General features: G+C 47.2%; 7 protein-coding genes across 8 annotated transcripts; 5 read left to right on the plus strand and 2 right to left on the minus strand.

The window, feature by feature from the left end:
* Positions 1 to 439: 439 nt before the first annotated feature.
* LOC6730701 (trans-1,2-dihydrobenzene-1,2-diol dehydrogenase) lies at positions 440 to 2,665 on the minus strand. Its single transcript, XM_016179153.2, has 5 exons — positions 2,528 to 2,665; positions 1,490 to 1,718; positions 1,128 to 1,419; positions 823 to 1,069; positions 440 to 763 (listed from the first exon to the last, which is right to left on the minus strand). The coding sequence occupies exons 2-5, from the start codon at positions 1,695 to 1,697 to the stop codon at positions 503 to 505; spliced, it is 1,008 nt and encodes a 335-aa protein (XP_016023138.1). The 5' UTR covers positions 1,698 to 1,718; positions 2,528 to 2,665; the 3' UTR covers positions 440 to 502.
* A 28-nt stretch (positions 2,666 to 2,693) lies between these two features.
* LOC6730702 lies at positions 2,694 to 3,851 on the plus strand. The gene is made up of 2 exons (XM_002077836.4): positions 2,694 to 2,848; positions 2,905 to 3,851. Exons 1-2 carry the CDS (start codon positions 2,795 to 2,797, stop codon positions 3,676 to 3,678), a joined length of 828 nt encoding a protein of 275 aa, XP_002077872.1. The 5' UTR covers positions 2,694 to 2,794; the 3' UTR covers positions 3,679 to 3,851.
* Positions 3,852 to 3,899: 48 nt separating this feature from the next.
* Positions 3,900 to 8,564, plus strand: LOC6730703 (RNA polymerase II degradation factor 1). 2 transcript variants are annotated; one of them, XM_016179430.3, is made up of 3 exons: positions 3,900 to 4,185; positions 5,199 to 6,341; positions 6,402 to 8,564. In XM_016179430.3, exons 2-3 carry the CDS (start codon positions 5,268 to 5,270, stop codon positions 8,241 to 8,243), a joined length of 2,916 nt encoding a protein of 971 aa, XP_016023141.1. In that variant the 5' UTR covers positions 3,900 to 4,185; positions 5,199 to 5,267; the 3' UTR covers positions 8,244 to 8,564. The 2 variants fall into 2 exon arrangements, with proteins under 2 accessions (XP_016023141.1, XP_016023140.1); XM_016179429.3 differs by lacking the exon at positions 3,900 to 4,185 and adding an exon at positions 4,223 to 4,305.
* Positions 8,565 to 8,682: 118 nt separating this feature from the next.
* Positions 8,683 to 11,144, plus strand: LOC6730704. Its single transcript, XM_002077838.4, has 4 exons — positions 8,683 to 9,094; positions 9,153 to 9,856; positions 9,915 to 10,458; positions 10,520 to 11,144. Exons 1-4 carry the CDS (start codon positions 8,721 to 8,723, stop codon positions 10,968 to 10,970), a joined length of 2,073 nt encoding a protein of 690 aa, XP_002077874.1. The 5' UTR covers positions 8,683 to 8,720; the 3' UTR covers positions 10,971 to 11,144.
* A 118-nt stretch (positions 11,145 to 11,262) lies between these two features.
* On the plus strand, positions 11,263 to 13,235 carry LOC6730705 (EGF domain-specific O-linked N-acetylglucosamine transferase). The gene is made up of 3 exons (XM_002077839.4): positions 11,263 to 12,454; positions 12,507 to 12,718; positions 12,775 to 13,235. Exons 1-3 carry the CDS (start codon positions 11,492 to 11,494, stop codon positions 13,160 to 13,162), a joined length of 1,563 nt encoding a protein of 520 aa, XP_002077875.2. The 5' UTR covers positions 11,263 to 11,491; the 3' UTR covers positions 13,163 to 13,235.
* Positions 13,236 to 13,335: 100 nt separating this feature from the next.
* Positions 13,336 to 14,926, plus strand: LOC6730706 (uncharacterized protein At4g17910). Its single transcript, XM_002077840.4, has 2 exons — positions 13,336 to 14,201; positions 14,255 to 14,926. The coding sequence occupies exons 1-2, from the start codon at positions 13,457 to 13,459 to the stop codon at positions 14,887 to 14,889; spliced, it is 1,380 nt and encodes a 459-aa protein (XP_002077876.2). The 5' UTR covers positions 13,336 to 13,456; the 3' UTR covers positions 14,890 to 14,926.
* Positions 14,925 to 15,948, minus strand: LOC6730707. Its single transcript, XM_002077841.4, has 2 exons — positions 15,653 to 15,948; positions 14,925 to 15,594 (listed from the first exon to the last, which is right to left on the minus strand). Exons 1-2 carry the CDS (start codon positions 15,846 to 15,848, stop codon positions 14,990 to 14,992), a joined length of 801 nt encoding a protein of 266 aa, XP_002077877.1. The 5' UTR covers positions 15,849 to 15,948; the 3' UTR covers positions 14,925 to 14,989.
* Positions 15,949 to 18,198: the final 2,250 nt, after the last annotated feature.

Raw genomic sequence — 18,198 nt, forward strand, 5'->3', positions numbered from 1 at the left:
CTAAAAAGCTTACAGATAGTTTTCAAAAGTTAGCACAGGAATATTAAGAACTTCTGGAAATGTAATATAAATTAGAGCAGACTTGGTGGTATAATCTATATTAGAGATATGTGGGTAGACATTAGGGAACCTTGAGATAAGGAACCCCTGCGCTTTTTTTACCAGCCCCTAAATTAAAAGACGGTATCATGCGGCAGAAACGTGATCGGGAATTCTGCCAAGTCAGCCACTTTAGTTACACCCCAGGCAGAGTTCGACCTAGTGGGAATGTCATCGCTGCCGTTTCACAATCAATAGCTCCCCTTATCGCACTGTTTGCTAATCCTTGATCTAGAGTGGGGCATTGAACAAAATACAACAGGGGGGGCAAACTTTTAACAAGACCAGCTAGAAACTTTGAAATATATTGCTTTCCTATAAAATAATTATTTGAAATATATATTGTTTGTAAAAAGTTCTGTTTATTATGTTAGGGTTACACGTTTATCTATAAAATCTACATTTACTGCTCATCGTACTTGTTCAGCACACCGATCTGCTTGCGGATGGTGTCCTCGATCTCGGCGAAGAGCAGACTGTCGGCGTAGGTGACGTTCTTGTTCTCCACATCGCCGGCAATGATGGACTGACGCACTGCCTCCGCCTCATAGCGCATGGCTTCGGAGTTGTCGTAGTTGGTCGCGTATTTGCCCTTTGGAGGCAGCCACTCCTTCACCTGGCCATCGATGTCGATGAGCTTGTTGGGCGTCCAGAAGTCAATCAGCTGATAGATAATAGTAGACTATTAGCTTCTGTTCAATCGCGATCGATTAGATTACTTACTGTAACTTGTCCTTTGGTGCCCTTGATCACGGCGGTGTTGGCAAGCTTCTCCTTGGAGGAGAAGCGCATGCGAGCAGTGCGCCCACCACTGTAGGTCAAGGTGGCACTCACATCATCGTCGATGCCCTCGGCGTTCAGGGTTCCCTTGGACTCGATCTTCTCCGGCTTCTCCTGGAATGCCCACTGCGAGACCTGGATGGTGTAAATACCCAGATCGTAGACCACACCGCCTCCCAGATCGCGTTTCCTTTTAGTGATGATGATCCATAAGTAATTGTTATTCTATGAATGATCTGTGTACTCACTGCAAGCGATCCACATGGGCCAGAGGGAAGCCAAAGTTGACCTCCACATCCTTGACTTGGCCCAGCTGTCCGCTGGAGATGAGCTCCTTAACGCGCTGGTACGAGGGGAAGAATCGCGACCACACGGCCTCCATGAAGAAGCGCTTGTTTGCCTTGGCAGCGGCCAGGATGCCCTCCACCTGCTTCTTGTTCATGGCCAGCGGCTTCTCGCAGAGAACGTGCTTGCCATTGTTCAGCATCAGCAAGGCGACCTCGTAGTGCTGGGGATTCAGGGTGCCAATGTAGACCACATCTGCAGAATTCCATTACATATCTTTACATTTCTTCTGAACAGTTTGTTATGTACTTTAAGTTGTACTCACCGACATCGGTGCTCTTGGCCAGCTCGTCGTAGCTTCCGAGGGCCTTGGGAATGCCGTGCTTGGTGGCGAACTCCTGGGCGCGATCAAGAGCTCGGGCGGCTACAGCCTGGACCTTGTGGTCGCTGGAGGGCAGGGTGCTGAGCGCGATGACGAAGTCCTCGCTGATCTTGCCGGCAGAAGCGATTCCCCAACGGATTAGTTTCGACATGTTGCTGGATTGTGGAGCGGACTGCGAATGAGTGGCAAGCCGAGTGGATTGTTAGTTAAATATGGGTGGAATCCGCAGAGAGCCCTCCTTATCAGAGATAATGCGAGAGAATCGAACGCTTTATCTCACTCCCCACCGGCAGTTTATCTCTTTCCAATTGTTTGAATGAAAATCGACCAGAAGTAATTGTGCTATTTCACAATGTTATTGAGTTCGACCTTGTTTGAGCATTACTTGAATTATTCTGGATGCCACCTGTACGGGAATTCAAAGTTATCACTGATCGAACGAGCCCTCCTCTCCTGGCCAATAGTTTCCTCATTAAGTAAAAACACTTGTCACGTTCGCCCTGATACACAGAGATAAAAGCTTATTACAAAAATACCATTTTAATTCTCTTGATGAATTTCTGGATGATCACTTTGCAATATCAACAATTTATTAATTGGGTTTTTTGTGTATGGTTTTATATATATGTATTCAAAAGAAATATTAAAATACATTTCAAATCCATATATAAATTTGGTTAAGGCTGTTTCACTTGAATATAGATTTTTATCAGTGTATCGATCAGTTTACATGTAGTTTTCTACATACATATGTACATATTTATTTACTTGTACGGTTCCAACTGGCAACAAATAATTTAGCTATTTACTTTTCATTCTTTGCGTATAAAAAGGAAACTATTTTATTTTGTTAAATAAGCCGGGTAGTACTTTGTTTATAACAATAAGCTATATCTCTTCCAAAATTTGATTATAATTATGATATAGTTGAACTCCCACACACATGTATGTATACATGTACAATATCAAGAAAAAACTTACGCTGAACTTGTAGCAGAACTAAACGATAAAACTTTCCACTGTTGTTTTTTATGCGCGACAGTTCTATTTATAAACAATTTGCTGTGCACCCGACGAGAATAACAATTCGAAGCGTGTGATTTAATAGACAACTAAGCTTTTGACGCTTAGGGTGGGTGTACCAGCTAAACATGCCGCTTCTCGCGTTTCTCGGTGAGTGTCATTGTAAAGAAGAAGAGATCAGCTGTTCATTGTTTTGCTCGCCGATTTAAGAGGACATCGGCAAAAATGCTGCGAAAACTATTATTTAACACTCAAGCTGTATTAAAACAAAAGCCAAACGTAAGTTTATCTTGGATACATTAGATAGCGATTAGATATAATGTGTTACTTTCCAGTTACATCACATAAGGCACTTGGCAACGCCCAAGATATTGCAGCTTGAACAAATTCACATCGATGAAGCCATCAAAATAGAACCCACGTTATCTGTATTCTCACCTGAAATCTGGCGAAGGGCCCATCAAACTTTTCAAAACCACGGTTTGGAAACAGTGAATTTCCTTAGAATAGTTACCGGTAACCCCGCGATTCTGAAAAGAACGCCGGACAAAATAATAAGCAGCCTGGAAATCTGGAGAGCCTGTCAATTCGGAGAGAATCTACTGCACCTGCTCCTTACAAAGTACCCCGAGTTACTGGACGTAAGCGACTCCCACCAGTTACTTTCCCACATCGGCTTTCTTAAAAGTCGCGTCTCCACCAGCAAAAATGTGTGGAAGTGTTTGATGAACAGTCCGGATTTGGTAGCACAATCCGAGGTATGTGTTGAGGAGAAACTGAACTTCATCATAGACGTGATGCGCATTGAGGTGCCGGAGTTGGTTAAATCAGCAGCCCTCACATTGACCTTCGAGGAGCTGCGTTGTCGCCACCAGTTTTTGCTTCGTTTGGGCCTCTTTAAGCCACGACCTCCAAAAGCCGATCCAAATGAGCCGACTACGAACCCCAAACTCTATCAGATTACGGACACTTCCGAGAAGAGTTTTGCCACAAAGATTTGCCACGTCACCCTGCCGGAATACGAAACCTTCAAGGATCTCTACGCCAAGGAACTGGAGCAAAAGTCTAGAAGAAAGGAGGAGGATGAGCTTAGTGATGAAGATGACTAAGGTTACGCTTATTATGGTTATATTTTGTGCCAGCAAATAAACGCTTGTAAAAATAGGAGATGTTAAGTATAGCTTGTTAGATCTTTTTAAAAGGATTTTAATTCATAAATATATTCAACTGACTTGTTAGCGGAAATGCAAGTAATTAATATATCGACTACATATGCAACGAATACCTGTACGACTATCGATAACTTATCGCACTTAATCTGCAGCTGCAACCAATACAACGTAACGTAACGAGATGCGAATTGTCATCCCTAAGCAAATACAACGATATTCATAATATCATTCTTTAAACTCGAAAACGCGAGACAAACTAGAAAGCTTTAATTGATTTCGTTAAAGAATCAATTAGGCTATACAACCAACTCGCGTTTTTCGAGTTGACCTGGCGTTTTCCCTCACGGAGGCCGGCCAAAAACCCGATTTATCCACGGGTAGGGTAGAACGGTAACCTAAACCCACAAAAAAAAAAACATCAAAACATGGAAGTGTGTTAACGACGTAAGTGTCATTTCATGCCGATACCATTCGGCATTCGACTAAAATTGCTTGCGAGCATTTTAAGTGATTTTTATTTTGTGATTTTCAATCGTGTGCTTTGTTTGTGTTGCATTGGTGTGGGTAAGTGCGTGAGTGTGTTGTGCGTCGGTGTGAGTGGCTGCGCATGTGTGCGGCAGTGCGAGCGAGACGGCGCCACTCGAGTAGCGGTTGTCAAAAACAGCTGATCCAGCCCAAGGGGTGTGGGTACCAAGGGTAGGCGCTCGCGGGGGCGGGGGCAGCACTCACCTGTAAGCTTTCGCTGAAAATTTACGATATCAAAAACAACAGTTTGTTAAATTTCGAGATTCATTCAAAAATGGCAATATCCGCATAGAAATACACAAAGACGTACAGTCTTCACACCCTCCACAAGTGGTTTGTGCAGTGTACAATACTTTTCCGTTGCTAATAAAATATATATATGTATGTATGTACATATGTATTCAGGGTCAGGGTCCTGTGGTCAATGGATATGTTGTATATGTATAAGTGGGTTCTGCTGATATCTATTCATTGAATTACGATGGTTCGGTTTATGTTAATCCTAACGTGCACCATAAAATTATAATTATTTTAATATAAAAAAAAAAGAAAAATAAATAATTAATTCTAAATGATTGTTCTTGTTTTAATTTACTTTAAGCCGATGTAAAGATACTCTATGCCTAACTAAATCAAAATCTAAATCTAATAAAGTTGTAATCTTCTTGAGATATACCTTTAAGATTAAATTTGAGTTTTAGGGTTAAACTCGCCTGGTGGTGATTCAAAACATGCATATGTAATATAATATATTAAATGTATTAAATCTAGTCATGATTTTAACAAGGTCATTTCGATAGGATTCCGTGGTCCGGGGTTCGTGGTGCTTAGTCCCGATTTTGTGATGTTTTTTATCAGCGATGTAGTATCAGCATCTATAGCTGTCACTATCAAAGTTTCTCTGAAACTAATAAATCAATCCTGTTTTGCAGGTGCTTTAGGGGCAATTTTGCTCGAGTGTACCGAATCCCCGGATCCCGCGAGCACAGCTTCTGTCCGGAATGCCCCTGAACGATGTGGCCCCCGCCGGTGGTGGAGCTTATCCGGAAAATGGAACCAAGCACAAGGTGTCGGGAATGTGGAAGCCGGACTCGTCGGCCGGCTCCAATTCCGGCTCGGGATCGGCGGGACTATCCCTGTTTAGCCTGCAGGGCCAAAAGTGGCAGCAGGTCTTCGACATGGAAAAGGTCATCAAGCAACTGCGAACGGCTGAGAAGACGTATCTGCGTGGTGGAAAGAACTCCTCCGCCGGCGGAGATCAACAGGCGAAGGTGCAGGTCCAGCGTCTGCAATCGGCGGACATGGCCTACTACGATCTGGCGCCGAAGCTGGCCAGCCGCGATATAGTACTCTGTAGTTCCTGCTCGGGATGTTACACGAAGGCAGGTTTTCAGCACCACATTGCGCTGCAGCATCCTAGCGTCTGGGAGGCCACATCCAGCAAGGTGAATCCCAATCCCAATGGGACAACCATATCCAGCGACTCTCGTCTCACTGCCACGGAGATAAGCCAGGAGGGCGGGGCTATTGTGCCAAGTTCGCCCACGGACACACTTTCGGCCTCGACGCTCTCCAGCTGCTCGAACGGGTCCAGCAGCTCGGCTTCACTGCAGCATCCGGCTGCTGCGGGTTCATCCAGCACCACCTCGTCCTCGTCTTCGTCGCGTCACAAGAGCAGCAGCAGCAAAAGTAGCAGTTCCTCCTCGTCTAAGGGCAGCAGCAGCACTTCCGCCGGAAGTAGGTCGCGTTCCAAGTCGTCAAAGAACCGCCACCACTCCTCGCCAGCTCCGGCCCTGCTGGAGTCCAATCACAAGGAGTCCAAGGGATCGAAGAAGAGTTCGGCCATAGCCGCTCCTCCCGTCGTCGCTGCTGTTGTTAAGGAGGAGCCACCATCTGTGGGTGCTGCTCCGGCTGCCATAACCGTGTTCTCCTCCTCCAGCAACTCATCCTGCAGCTTACCGCCCACTCCCACGTTAGCAGCGGCATCCAGCGAGGTGGCGATGGGGGTCAACTATTCACCTGCCCAGCTTCAGACGGATGCGGAAAAGCTGCCTGAGCTGCAGCCAAAGAAAAAGGTATTTCATATAATTGTAAATATAATAACGCAATGATACAAATACCGAAATCTTCTTCAGTTGAAGGGCTCCAGCGATCATCGAATAAAAGCGGATAAGGAAAAGAACAAAGATAAGTCTCTGGTGAATTCCTACGAGCAGCAGCAAGTGCTCAGTGAGCTGGACCAGGCAGTGTCTTCCATCACGGGAGCGGTTTCCGCCGAGCAGGTGGCGCCCGATGAGGAAGAACTGCCCTTGCCCAACACCTCCGACGAGAACTCCATTTCGCAGACGCTCGACGAAATGCTGGACAGCAAGCTTATCAACGAGATTCTGAATAACTTCGATGAGAGCGCTCTGGACACATCGCAACAGCAGTCACAGCAGCAAGCGCAGAATGGAGCTCTATCGCATCCCGCACAGGCCACCAAAAGGCTGCGCTTTGAGGACGGAACCATTGGCGAGGATTACGCCGTCTACCAGCAGCAAGCGGTTCAGCAGGTTTATGGGGAGGAAGAGCATCAGCAGGAGCTGACCACCATCGATGCCATGCAGTTGCAGCAGCTGATCTACCAACAGCAGCAGATGCTCGAGCAACAGCAGCTGCAAGAGCAGCAACAACAGCAGCAGCAGGATCAGAAGCTTCAGGATCACGAGCAGCAGCGCCAGTTCAGCGTCTACAACGTACCGTCCCTGACGGATGAGGCAATGGTCAATCCACAGCAACAGCAGCTGGAGGAGCACATGATCCTGCCCAGTATTATATACGAGATCACCGAGTCGAATCCCGTTTCCATGCTGGAGCAGAAGGTCTTAGCGGAATTCCTAACCAACGCGGGCTACGAAAACGTGGACGTGAATGTCGTGCAATCGGGCGGCATACAAACCAACTTGGGTTCTGGAACGGAGGCAAACCAACTGGCGGATGAACTGAGCGACTTTGAGTTCAGTAAACTGGAGACTGTTAGCGACACCGTAAAGACTGTTAAGCTGGAGGCCAAGGCCGCCAGCCAGCCACCCACAACAAATCCTCAAATCAATCATCATCCATCGCTGGCCAATGCCAAATACCACGAGGACAGCTACTTTAACGTGATGTTGTACTCCGGAGCGCCTCGTCCCTTGGCCATGAACACGTTTGGTATGGTGAAGTTGCCCCAGGGCCTGGGAGTCACCTTCCGCAAGAACCTGCTGACCACGCGGAAGGCGAACAACAATTTGCTATCCCTGTCGGGTGGTAGTCATCTGGGCGTGGTCGGTCAGCTGGCCCGCACACCGCCGCCACCCTCGCCAGCGTTAAGCAACGGTTTGCCGGGTAAGAATCCCGCTTCGGGAAGAACCATTTACGCTCAGCGATCGAATGTCATTGCACAAGATCGATTGAGGTGCAATAAGAGGGCGCTGGTAGGAGGAAAAGCTGGTGGTGGATCAAGCGGATCGCCGGGCGTCATGACGGCCAAGCGTTTGAATGAGCTGCTAATGGGAAAGGTGAAGAAGGAGGAGAAGCCACCACCGGATAGCGAGGATGGCGGCGAGCAGCCGACGAAGGACAAGGAACGCGAGAAGGAGGAGGACAACAAGCTGACCTTCAGTTTCTACGAGAAACGCCGCCGACTGCTGGCCGGCAAGCTGGAGCAGTTGCAGCCCCTCGGCCGCCCCAGCTTCACCCTGCCGCTCCAGAGCAACCACAACGCCAGCCAAAGTCAGAGCCACTCGCCGCAGCAGCTCCTCAAGAAGCAGCTGCTGCGCACCTTGTCCGACAGCAGCAGCAACATGAACATCAGCAACATGAACAACATCAGCAATCTGAACAGCAGCAACACTCCCAGCGCCAACAGCAATCCTCCCTGGAAGGGGAACAGTTCCAATCCGGGAGGCAACTCCACTCCAACCAGCAGCGACTTGATGCGCGTCTTCGTCTGATCTGAACTGATGTGAGGGTCAGAAGTGCGGACACGCATCCCTAGTTATATGTTTATACAAAACCATGCTATTATGTGCAGCCTCTTCTCTAATGCTAATTTAAATTGTAATAATTTTTTAAATCAATTCTTCATTTTTTAAAAGTGATAATTAGTTATCTATTAGTTGATTGTATGTAATTCTCTGTTTATTCTAATTAATTAATTTAACAATTATACATATTATTTTTCGTGGCTAAGCATTACGCTAGGTACTCGTAAATCATTATTTATACACGCTGTAAACTTTTTAAATACAAGAGCATGCCTAAGTTCAATTATACTCCGGACCGAGCGTTGCCTCATTGTGTTTATCTTTATCCAAACGAAGAGCAAGTTAAGATTATGTCCCAAGTGTGGAGTGGAGTAACCGGCGAGCGAAGGAAACCAGCTTGGGTTATCTGCCGCCGTTCAGTTTGGTGGCGATAGCCGGTCAAGAATGTCGCATCCTCTGCTTCGCTTTGAGGGAGTGCTGCTGGCACTGATGTTCATATGGTTTCTCGGGTTGTCCGACGGCTGCGATGAGGATGAGGAGTTCGAGTGCCCAGAGGATGGCAGGTGCATTCCCATCGATGGTCTGTGTGACGCCAAACCGGATTGTCTGTATGCCAGCGATGAGTCTTTCACTGTCTGCAAGGTCCATCTGTCGGACATGATGGCGGATAAGTACCACTGTGCGACGGGGGCAGCCATTCCGGGCAGATTGGCATGCAACGGCATCGTCGACTGTTCTGATGGATCCGATGAGCTGCCACAGGTGTGTGGAAGTGATCCGGGCAAACTGGAAGAGAGATTTCGAGGCAACTGCACTGGGTAAGGAACATTGCAGTGGCAAAGGGTGTTACATTTCGTACTTCCCATATTTTGACAGACAAAAGGACTTGGAGTGCCTTCCTGGGGAGTGTGTGCCTCATTCGGCGAAATGCGACAACGTGATCGACTGCTCCAACGGACGAGATGAATCCCTGGAGATCTGTATGCAGACCTGCGAGGAAAACAAGTGTTTCCAGTGCGCCAACGGAGTTTTGCTGGACAGCAAGGACCTGTGTGACAACAAGATGGACTGCTTGGACGGCTCCGATGAGTTGTCCAATGTTTGTGGGAATGCCATCAACTGGAAGGAGGTTCCGCCGGCTGCTTGCCACGAGACACTGGAGCACAGGTTCTCCAACAGAACTGTCTTTCAAAGGCGCAACGCACTGCGCTTCGTTTATGCCAATCAAGCGGCGGAAGTTCAGTGCTGGAACTCCGACCGGAAGTCCTGGAACGTGTGCATGAACAATGGCTCCTGGCACCATGACTTTCCGCCGTGCATCGGAAAGCCGGTCAACAGAAACCCCGACACAAACGGCACAAATGGTTGTCCGATTAACTGGTACAACAACGAAACTATGATCATCATCAATTGGAACGACGATGGTGAATCCATAGCCTTGCCGCCCATTCGAAATTCCAGAGTGACCTTCCGATGCCTAGAGGATCTGACTTTCTTGCCATACGAATTTAAGGATAAACCTATCACATGTCAAGCCAATAAAACGTGGATCGAAATGGACTTTCATCCCCGATGTACCAGTAAGTATATTCTCTACTTTGTAGGTTCCAATGTTAATGAGCTTATTGAAAATTCCAGATCTTTGCAGTCCAGAGCAGATCTCCGAGATGTATAGCCTGACACCGAGGTGTTATAATGGCGACAATGGCTCGCCGATCAACTGCCAGGACAAGTACTCCCTGGTACCGAACACCCATGTGAAATTCGAATGCGCTAGTGGCTTCATCCACAAGACCTCGGATCCGATGAGGGTGAAGTGCACAGAGGATGGCGAGTGGGAGGGTCTCAGGGATCTGTGCGAAAAGCAGGAGCGGCACTGCAACTACGAGTGCAACCACCGACTCAACTACTCGGAGGTAACGATGAGCAAAGGAGGCGATGCCACGGATTCACTGCAAGCCTCCTGGTTAGTTCCGATTTACAAGTGGAACAGCACGACAAGCAGGCACGAATTCGTGTGTACCGGTAACTTAATCCGATTGGATATCGTGCTCACGGCAGCCCACTGCCTAAATGATAGGAATTCCAGACCGGAGAACTTCCTAGTGGGCCCCACGGGCAACCGATCCGCCTCCATGGATCCCAAGTACCTACACAGAGTTAGAAATCTTGAGGTTTACGGGTAAGTTATCATTACATTACGAGAAAACATATACTATTCATTTGGTGATTCTGGAGCACAGCGCCTACAGCAAGATCAATCACATATACGACGTTGGAATCGTTGTCTTGGAGAGGCGGATGGATTTTAAGCAAGATCAAAGGATCGTCTGTCTGCCCTACAATGTGGGTTCTCATTTGGATCTCATTGGCGATGCGATGGTGAGCTCTTGGAACTCCGATGGCTACCTGGCGACGGTCTATGGCCGCTTAAGTGAGCCCAGAAATGGTGACCTCAACGTCGTCCTGCATGACGGCTATACTCTGTGCAAAGGCGACAGTGGCAGTGGAGTTATCACCACCTGCGGCTTGGACAACCACAAGTGCCTGGTGGCTGTGGTTAGCCGAAATGTGGGTTCCGGCGACCACGGAACCTTTTGCAGCAACAACGTGACTGCAGCCACTTTAATATCGCCCCATCTGCAGGATTACATTCAGCAACTCATCAGGAATAACATCAATTGTCCGGAATAGTGTGAATCCATTCAAAAATTCGTTTTAAAATAACGGTCTAAAATGGTTTACGAACACGCTAATATCTATCGAAGCTTACAACCTTCTAATCCCTACAGTATGCGGCACAGCAATAGATGTCCTTGAAACAAATAGTCACTAAAACGATTCAATAAGTGCCAAATAAATGGGTTACAATTTAAAACAACAATTGATTATGTAAACATTACTTAAAAAATTATAGTTACATTTAAGTACAATACCTATTTAGGTGTTGCGGAGTGTGCGTTTTTGCTGGGTTTCTAAGATCGCGAACGGTCACACTGGTGGACTGGTTTTTCTTTGGCGAACAATTAACATGGACAATAACATTATCCCGCTCATAATCGTCTTCTAGCCGCTTAAGGCCAGGTGAGATCATCATCATCGCTGGCCGTGAAATGCACCTGAAGATGCTGCCGTGGAAAGCGTGAGAAGTCGCAGGGAAATCGCTGGAAAGTCGCACGCAACGAAGTACTTAAGTAGATAAAACTAAACCCAAGATGCCAATCCTGCCAATACTCATTGGGTTACTGCACTTGTCCCTGGCGGAGGACGTCAAGCACCTCGATGGATTCTCCCTACCCAGCCTACCGTCGGAGCACCTCATCCGGTACCTTAACACCTTTCCTAAGCTGAAACAACAGCTGCCAACGAATCTCACCGGAAAAGGCACCATTTCATCCGCCTGCTGGGGCCACGAGCGGGACTGCACGCCGGCTGGTCGCTTCCAGACGCCCCAGTGCCCTGGGGAGCATACCGGCTGGGCCAGGAGCAAGGAGGCACAGGTTAGGACCTTCTACAACCAGGCCGACTTCGGGTACATCCAGGAGCAGCTCTCCCAGCTGACGCCGCAATGCGTGCCAACCTATTTGGGCGATTCCTCGCTCGAGTGCACGCACTACCTGCGCTTTTGTCGTGGGCGGAATCTCCTCTTCGACTTTCGGGGCTTGGAGAAGCGGGAAGAGCGCATTCGTTACCATATGGATGTGCTGGGACCAGGACAGCTGCTGGGGCACTGCAAGTTGAATCGGACTCGACTGTCGGGCGAAATGGAGCACATTGGATCGGCTTTGCAGTCCTGGGGTCCGGAGCTGCGCAATTTTGATGTTTTACCCCATCCCGTTCTGGAGAGTGGGCTCTGCGATGTGGTGGTGAATACGCCCACTTTCATCATGAAAATCGATGCCACGTACAACATGTATCATCATTTCTGCGACTTCTTCAACCTGTATGCCTCGCTCTTTGTCAACCAGTCGCATCCGGCGGCCTTCAACACGGATGTGCAGATTCTTATTTGGGAGACCTACCCGTACGATTCGCCGTTCAGGGACACATTCAAGGCCTTCTCGCAAAGACCAGTGTGGACACTCAGCGATGTGGAGGGCAAGCGAGTATGCTTCAAGAACGTTGTGCTGCCGCTGCTGCCCAGGATGATCTTTGGCTTGTTCTACAATACACCCATAGTAAGTGGAGGCAAACGTGTGACACGATATTTCTAAGGTGTTCTTCTTTTAGATCCAAGGCTGCTCGAATAGTGGCCTCTTCCGCGCCTTCTCCGAGTTCATCCTGCACCGCCTGCAGATTCCCTACAAGCCGCCACAGCAAAAGATCAGAATAACATATCTATCGCGCCGCACAAAGTACCGGCAAGTGCTGAATGAAGACGAGCTGCTGGCCCCCCTGGAGGCCAACGATAAGTACGATGTACAGCGCGTTTCCTATGAAAGGTAAAAAATGTTTAAATATGCTCCTTGGGCTTCCGTTTAATGAGTTCCCCCGGCAGGCTCTCCTTCACCAACCAGTTGGCCATCACACGAAACACGGACATACTCATCGGCATGCATGGCGCTGGCCTGACGCACTTGCTCTTCCTGCCCAACTGGGCCTGCATTTTCGAGCTGTACAACTGCGAGGATCCGAATTGCTACAAGGACTTGGCTCGCCTACGTGGCGTTCGCTACCGCACTTGGGAGCAGCGGGACTTGGTGTACCCACAGGACGAGGGTCATCATCCCGAGGGCGGCGCACACGCCAAGTTCACCAACTATAGCTTTGATGTGAAGGAATTTGTGCATCTTGTCGATGAAGCAGCCGAGGAAATTCTTTCCCACAAGGAATTCCCTCGACAGACATCAGAAAATCCCTCCAAAACGCAGCGCAACGAGCTGTAGATTGCCTCAATTGTGATTAAATGCATTTATTTTGCTTTATGCCAGACCCAAAATAAATCGGTATTATACAAAAGAATTGTATTTTCAATTTGAATTTAGTTTAGTGTGACCAAATGATTTCGCTTCTGTTCCGTTAACAGATAAGAGCTGACTGCTGCATAATCGGCTATGTTATCGGCTAACTTACATTACTATTTGTTTTTGTTTACATTTTTCAACCGGCCTTAAAAGTTCGTATTAATTTATAGTTTTATGTGCTAGCTTAAGCCCGAGGTCTAATAAAAACCAAACAAAATGGAAGCCGAGGTGGCCAGCTTCGTAGAGCACGATCTGAATGATGTGGATTTGAAATCCTGGAGATCTATCAAGGAAAGCTTGGATAGCTTCTTAACCATTCTGCCCACGATATTGGGATTTGTCATTTCCCGCCTGCTCTGCGGACACTTGCCGATGCTATCCACGAGGAGATTCCTACTGGAGCTAGTTCTGATTGGTTTGCCCACCGTGATATTGATTACGGTGGGGAGTGCCTATAGCTACACATACTCCCTGGTGGTATCCTTAGCTGTTCTGGTCTATATTTACGGAAATATCGATCCCAATCCTCCAAGCTTCATGTATAAGGTCGGTAAGAGACCCATAGTTTTCACTCTGCTAAGAGCAACTGCGTACAGTGGAACCTGTGCCGCCATCCTTGCCGTGGACTTCCCTTCATATCCCACGGATTACCGGAAAAGTCGAACTTTCGGAGCAGCTGTCATGGATATGGGAATCGGGCTGTTTGTTGTGACCATGGGATTGGTTTCGCATAGAGCACGGAGTATAGCTGACCTTAGGAAACTAAGGAGATCTGTTATTCCGTTGCTGGTTCTAGGGCTTGCGCGCACCATTGTCATCACGTTGATCGACTATCACCAGGATGAGACGGAATACGGCCGCCACTTGAATGCCTTCTTCATACTGGGATTCACGAAATTGCTGGGCAGCTGCTATAGCCTTTTGGTGAACTCTGATGAACAGCTCCTGGCACTCGCAATAGGTAGGTCCAGAAGAAATAATAATGCAATAAATTTTAATTTCCTACGATTTTAGGTTTGCTTTTCCTTCACGAACTGGTGCTCCAACTGGGACTCTCCGATTTTGTCATGTCTACTGCACCCCATGAAGGATTTATCCGTGCCAATCGGGAAGGCTTGAGTTCCCTGCACGGATGTGTGGCCCTCTATTTGCTCAGCATTTACTTTGCCAAGTGGTATACCTCCCATGATAGCCTCACTTATCAAGGACTAATAAGAAAGTTAAAGAGAATTCTTTTCGTGGCCATTCTCTGCTGGAAATTGGTTTTTATAAGTTCTTTTCTAACGGGCGTAGCACGTGTAACTTTCAGTTTTGGCTATGTAATTTGGATTTTCGCTGTTTCCCTAAGCCTAATTTTGATCTACGCGTTTTTCTTTGAGCTGAAACTCGTACGGCCAGATATTTGTTCTAAGAAGTCTATTGGAGATGATGTGCAAAAGAGCATTTCCTTGCCCACATTTGTTGAAAGCCTGAACATGAATGGTTTGACTCACTTCATGATCTCCAACTTCCTTACGGGAATGGTCAACATGTCCCTGGACCCGGGTCATCGAAGTGATCTAGAGTCCGTTGTTATACTGTCCATCTATATGTTTGTTTGTGCTGGAGTGGTCTTCCTTATGCTAAAGAAAGGCATACGTGTAGCTTAGTATTTGTTGTATAAATTAAATATGAAAATACAAAGTACGGGTGAAAGTTTATTTTTAACTGACCACAAGCTAAAAAGTATACAAAACGAGTACCATCTCCCTAAGGACCACAAATAGACTCAAATGGCATGATGCAACCATTCGGCATGACTAGAAAAAGGATGATAGGTGCTTCCGACCCGATCGTAGAGGGAGAATTGTCTGCATCGGAGTCCTTGTACACCTCGTACACCATGCAGCCATCGTTGCCACGAATCAACCGGGTCCACAACCACTTTTGGTCCTTGTTTCCTTGGGCAACCTGGGATGTAAGTTTGTCTTTCAGCTGCTGACAGGCCACCGAGCAGGTGGAAATTGATCGGCTTATCTGTTCCGTTATCGTGGCGCTGCCCGCCTTTTTTCTCAACGGAATATCCTCCGCCGGGTGATCGAAGTCCACCCTGGGAGTACGCTGGCGGGGACAACAGGAGGCGGCACTTAGCCGACTCGGGGTCTTGAAGCAGGAAGATTTCGGACTGCAGGGTACTAGTGGAACTTTTGGACTGCCGCAGCATTTCGTTGGCTTGGGACAACAACAGATAGTCGACGGCTTGGAGCAGCAGGTGCTCCAGGCCGATGAAGGATAAGCCGAGCTGCTTCCAGAACTGCAATGGCTTGGTGCACAGGGTGCTGGTGGTGAGCAGGATTCCTTCTTAAGCGCTGGCCCTACGGGGTTTATTTTATCTATAGACGCCTTTATCCTTTATATCCATCGATTACTGACCTTCTTTCGACAACTCCAGCATTGGAATTATTTTCGTGGCGCCCGAAAGATAGAGGATGCGGTCCAGGATCGTCATGATGACCTCATCTGGATGCGGACCCAGCATGTCGATGAGTGGAGCCTGCGGGCTCTTCCCCAATCTTAGACCCGTTGGACACTCACAACGCGTCGTCTGAGTGGCACAGCAGGATTTCATGGTTTCGTCTGCTAGTGTTGGTATAAATAAACACCCAATTTTTCCGAATGATTTTCTCCCAAAAAGCCGGACCGGAAGTAAGAGATATTTGAGTGCTTAGCATGGACCTGCTTTGTCGGGAGCCAAGGGCAGATGTCAAAGGTGTGATATCCGGCTTAGGCACACGGCGAAGGCGTCACAAAAGATAAGATTTCTATTAAGGAAATGACTGGAATTGCTGGCATTGTCCCTGCGCAGCCAGGATGAGCTCAGATCCCGAGCGGCTGGGCAAGGACATTTAATTTAACGGCGCAAACAAAGACCAAATCAAAGTTCAGCCTCCGGGGGAAGCTAAGCTCACAAGCGACCAGGGTTAAAGGACCGCGCAAATGACCAGCAATGTGCTCCTTATTGTCGAAGGAAAGGATATCGAAAGGAGATTCAGCTGTACGAAACCCTATCTACAAGGGTTAGAGAGTTTAAAATTAAAATTAGACATTTTTTAAGTTAAATATATCATTTAGTAACATATCATGACCTTGGTGAAGATTAATTATAATAGAGAATACTGATAAGATCCCGTAAGACACTGAAAAGGGTATCAGGCGTTCGCATAGCCGAACATACGTCTTTGGAATTTTTTCTATCCGACTCGAATGTAATTACGGCAACAGTTTCCGCTGCTGATGCGTAGCCTCTGCTCGCCATTCGACTTTGATGCGCTTTTAATGTCATATCCTGGCCAAGGACGAGGGCGTCGTCGGTGAATCTTATCTGATTTGGGCCAGCACAAATGCAATTTCCGTCCGCCAACCTTTCAACCCTTCCTGCCCACAAGCCATGCAGAGTTAATAGCTGGGAACCAAATGTAATCATATAGTGTATCAGGAGGCGTGTCCTGGAAAAAGCAACAGGATAAGGGAAAACAGAAGAGGGGGCAGCACGAGCACCTGTTCCCATAGGGGGTGGCTTTTTGGCTTTGATGACAGATTATTTTCATTAGCAAAAGAAGCGAATTGTTGTCCACTTTTGGGGAGAGTCGAATTATGAGCGTTAATTATTATGTTCATATTTTCGCCTGCATGTTGAACACGACATCCTGATTGATGTGGCCAACAATCAGGTTGAGAATTGGTTTTCCTGCTTACCGCATCTTTTTTCGAGCTGCCAATTTGCTGACGAGTTCCTTTTTTCGACTGCTCGTCAAATCGGATTCCATTCAGCGGGGCTTTCATAAAAAGAAATAAATAAAAACCCAAATATATCTGTGCATATGCATGAGTGTGTCTGCGTGAAGGACTAAGCTCCTGGGCCCTGGGGAAATCGCTTAAGCCGTTCATAATGAATATCATGTGTACATGTGTGTGTGTGCCCATGAGTGTGGGAGTGTGGTGACTAAGCCGCAGGACCCTTTGCCAAGCGGCAAATGTGGGGAGAATGTGCAATATATGTCTGAACTATAGCATACTTCTGAGGGCCCCTCTGTGACAGGACACCTACGTACATGGTCCTGTTTAAAGGAGATGACTTAAATGAGTATTATATATTTTAATTCAGTTTCCCTAGCATTAAGCAATATATAGTTGTTTACGATTGAATCGCCTCCTCCCATGCATTCGGAATTTCCTTACAATTTCCATAGAACTTTGCAAAGTTCCACATCAAAAACTGATTCGTTATGGCTTCCCCAAGCGTTTCTCCGCCTTCAATCCTGCACAGCAGCCCACTGCGTTACCACAGGAGTTCGTGACTTGGGCTGGGGCACAGACGCCCTAACAACTCCAGGCACATGGCAAACAAAATGCTTATCGAACAACAGTTTTTATCGGAGCTTATGCGTCATGGCAGCAGGCAGAGGAAGCCCCACTCCACAGGTCCTTTGAAATGCTTTTAGTGAGCGAAATTGCGCAATTGTGGAGCAATCAATGCGAAGCCAAAAAAAGTGTTGAGCAAATCGAAAGGAATTCAGGACACAGAACGAAATTGAAGGGTTTGGCATATACCAACTATTAATAAGAATAGATCATATTTTTGAAAACATTAAAACAACTGTTGAAAAGTGAAAAGTTCACCATTTAAGCATGGTCTAAGACATCCTTTTTAGTAGTTAATTATTAGTAGTTAATTTCCCTTTAATTTATTTAGCTCGCTACGGTTTTCGATGTTTTTCCAGTGTGAAAACCCAACGAAGAATGGACAGACAATCGGTTGCCATGCTGACGCACTCGGTCTGGTCTGGGTGCCATCAAAATTGCGTTGCTGTTAAATCGTGCGGAAGCTGATATGATTATGTCCTTCGGAAGTGCAGTGCCATGGTCGCCAGTGGAAACGCATTGCCTAGTTGCATTCTCAACGAGTGCAGCAATTAGCA

The sequence above is a fragment of the Drosophila simulans genome, chromosome 2L, assembly GCF_016746395.2.
Source record: "Drosophila simulans strain w501 chromosome 2L, Prin_Dsim_3.1, whole genome shotgun sequence".
Classification (NCBI taxonomy): domain Eukaryota; kingdom Metazoa; phylum Arthropoda; class Insecta; order Diptera; family Drosophilidae; genus Drosophila; species Drosophila simulans.

What these genes read in the sequence shown, in the direction of transcription:
- LOC6730701 (XM_016179153.2), bottom strand. Translation starts at nt 1,697, where the DNA reads ATGTCGAAACTAATCCGTTGGGGAATCGCTTCTGCCGGCAAGATCAGC. An exon ending in GCCCATGTGGATCGCTTGCA is followed by an intron (nt 1,070 to 1,127) that starts GTGAGTACACAG and finishes CATCACTAAAAG; the next exon opens with GAAACGCGATCTGGGAGGCG. An exon ending in GCACCAAAGGACAAGTTACA is followed by an intron (nt 764 to 822) that starts GTAAGTAATCTA and finishes ATTATCTATCAG; the next exon opens with CTGATTGACTTCTGGACGCC.
- LOC6730702 (XM_002077836.4), top strand. Translation starts at nt 2,795, where the DNA reads ATGCTGCGAAAACTATTATTTAACACTCAAGCTGTATTAAAACAAAAG. An exon ending in TATTAAAACAAAAGCCAAAC is followed by an intron (nt 2,849 to 2,904) that starts GTAAGTTTATCT and finishes GTTACTTTCCAG; the next exon opens with TTACATCACATAAGGCACTT.
- LOC6730703 (XM_016179430.3), top strand. Translation starts at nt 5,268, where the DNA reads ATGCCCCTGAACGATGTGGCCCCCGCCGGTGGTGGAGCTTATCCGGAA. An exon ending in AGCTGCAGCCAAAGAAAAAG is followed by an intron (nt 6,342 to 6,401) that starts GTATTTCATATA and finishes AATCTTCTTCAG; the next exon opens with TTGAAGGGCTCCAGCGATCA.
- LOC6730704 (XM_002077838.4), top strand. Translation starts at nt 8,721, where the DNA reads ATGTCGCATCCTCTGCTTCGCTTTGAGGGAGTGCTGCTGGCACTGATG. An exon ending in TTTCGAGGCAACTGCACTGG is followed by an intron (nt 9,095 to 9,152) that starts GTAAGGAACATT and finishes ATATTTTGACAG; the next exon opens with ACAAAAGGACTTGGAGTGCC. An exon ending in CTTTCATCCCCGATGTACCA is followed by an intron (nt 9,857 to 9,914) that starts GTAAGTATATTC and finishes TGAAAATTCCAG; the next exon opens with ATCTTTGCAGTCCAGAGCAG.
- LOC6730705 (XM_002077839.4), top strand. Translation starts at nt 11,492, where the DNA reads ATGCCAATCCTGCCAATACTCATTGGGTTACTGCACTTGTCCCTGGCG. An exon ending in TGTTCTACAATACACCCATA is followed by an intron (nt 12,455 to 12,506) that starts GTAAGTGGAGGC and finishes TTCTTCTTTTAG; the next exon opens with ATCCAAGGCTGCTCGAATAG. An exon ending in CAGCGCGTTTCCTATGAAAG is followed by an intron (nt 12,719 to 12,774) that starts GTAAAAAATGTT and finishes TTCCCCCGGCAG; the next exon opens with GCTCTCCTTCACCAACCAGT.
- LOC6730706 (XM_002077840.4), top strand. Translation starts at nt 13,457, where the DNA reads ATGGAAGCCGAGGTGGCCAGCTTCGTAGAGCACGATCTGAATGATGTG. An exon ending in GCTCCTGGCACTCGCAATAG is followed by an intron (nt 14,202 to 14,254) that starts GTAGGTCCAGAA and finishes CTACGATTTTAG; the next exon opens with GTTTGCTTTTCCTTCACGAA.
- LOC6730707 (XM_002077841.4), bottom strand. Translation starts at nt 15,848, where the DNA reads ATGAAATCCTGCTGTGCCACTCAGACGACGCGTTGTGAGTGTCCAACG. An exon ending in GCTGGAGTTGTCGAAAGAAG is followed by an intron (nt 15,595 to 15,652) that starts GTCAGTAATCGA and finishes TAAACCCCGTAG; the next exon opens with GGCCAGCGCTTAAGAAGGAA.